The sequence below is a fragment of the Eimeria mitis genome, genomic scaffold (genome assembly GCF_000499745.2).
Source record: "Eimeria mitis Houghton genomic scaffold, Emh_scaff551, whole genome shotgun sequence".
NCBI lineage: Eukaryota > Apicomplexa > Conoidasida > Eucoccidiorida > Eimeriidae > Eimeria > Eimeria mitis.
The window spans coordinates 13,746-14,792 of record NW_013573781.1 but is presented as its reverse complement, the minus strand read 5'-3'; the positions used below and the strand labels follow the sequence as shown (position 1 = coordinate 14,792).

General features: G+C 55.2%; 1 protein-coding gene across 1 annotated transcript in view; it reads left to right on the top strand.

The window, feature by feature from the left end:
• Positions 1-1,047, top strand: part of EMH_0016050 (uncharacterized protein) — a gene marked incomplete at both ends in the record, with an annotated part of 4,874 nt that overhangs the window by 2,975 nt on the left and 852 nt on the right. Inside the window, 3 exons of the mRNA XM_013500535.1 lie at positions 39-267; positions 483-637; positions 789-1,025. Of these exons, the coding sequence (XP_013355989.1) occupies positions 39-267; positions 483-637; positions 789-1,025 (621 nt within the window). The remainder of the gene's footprint in view (positions 1-38; positions 268-482; positions 638-788; positions 1,026-1,047) is intronic.

Sequence of the window (1,047 nt, the reverse complement as noted above, 5' to 3'; positions counted from 1 at the left end):
GTTTGTGTTTGTGTTTTGGTGGGGTTGCTGTGCTGCAGCCGGATGCTTCGGACGTTCAGGGGCAGTGGAAGCAGCGGGTGAACGATGCATTGCGGGAGGCGAAGGTTTCCTGCGATCCCCGAGAGGAGGAGTTTGGGGTTAAGCGTTTCTCTCGGGGGTGTAGTGACGACGGAAACTCTATTGTACCTTTTGTTGCTGTTCCTTATAAGGGGCTTGAATTCTCCTCTATACGCAGAGCCTGTCCCCTTGCCTTCGTGCAACACACGGGTGCGTGTGTTGCCTCTTGCTGTTGCTGCTGCTTTTGCTGCTGTTGTTGCTGCTAAAGTTGCTACTACTCTTGCTGCTGCTGCAGCTGCTAGTGCTGCTGCTTCCCCAACAAGTAGCTCCTCCCCAGCATCAGGAAGTAATGTCTTTGGAGTTGCTGCTGGACTTGCTGCTGCTGCTGCTGCTGCTGTTGCTGCTGTTGCGGCGCTCACGTGCAGGGGAACGCTTACCGGGAGCTGAGGTTCTGCGGGGTCCGTGGGCGAAGTGGCGGCGGCAGCGGGCGACGGTCTGTGTACACCAAGTGCTGGTGAACGGGCTGCCCCTCTACGTCTACTCGAACAACCCACAGGCAAGCAGGAACGGCCTTACTCTTGTATGGGGTGTTGCAGTGGCTCGGCTCCAGTAGCAGCAGCAGCTAATACGGATGCAACTAGGGGTGCATTGAGCGGCCTGCAGCTGCAGCTGTTGCTGGCGAGTGAAGGGGTGGGGTGCTGTGCAGTTTGTGTTTGGGGTGTATGTTGCAGGAGCCCTTGAACATGGGCGATGAGCTATGCCTCAATATGCTACAGTTTCCTGGTTTCCTCACGGACACATTCTTAGCAACATTGGGGCTTATAAAAAGGAAACGAGCGAATGCAGAGAGCGTGTTAGAGAACCTAAGACTACAGGGTTACACATCACCGCAGTGGCTGCAGCGGTGTTTTCTGCTTAAGTACCCGCTTAACTATGAGGATATATGCTCGCGGGGGTCGCTAGAAACCGTGAGGCTTCTAGAGTTAGTCT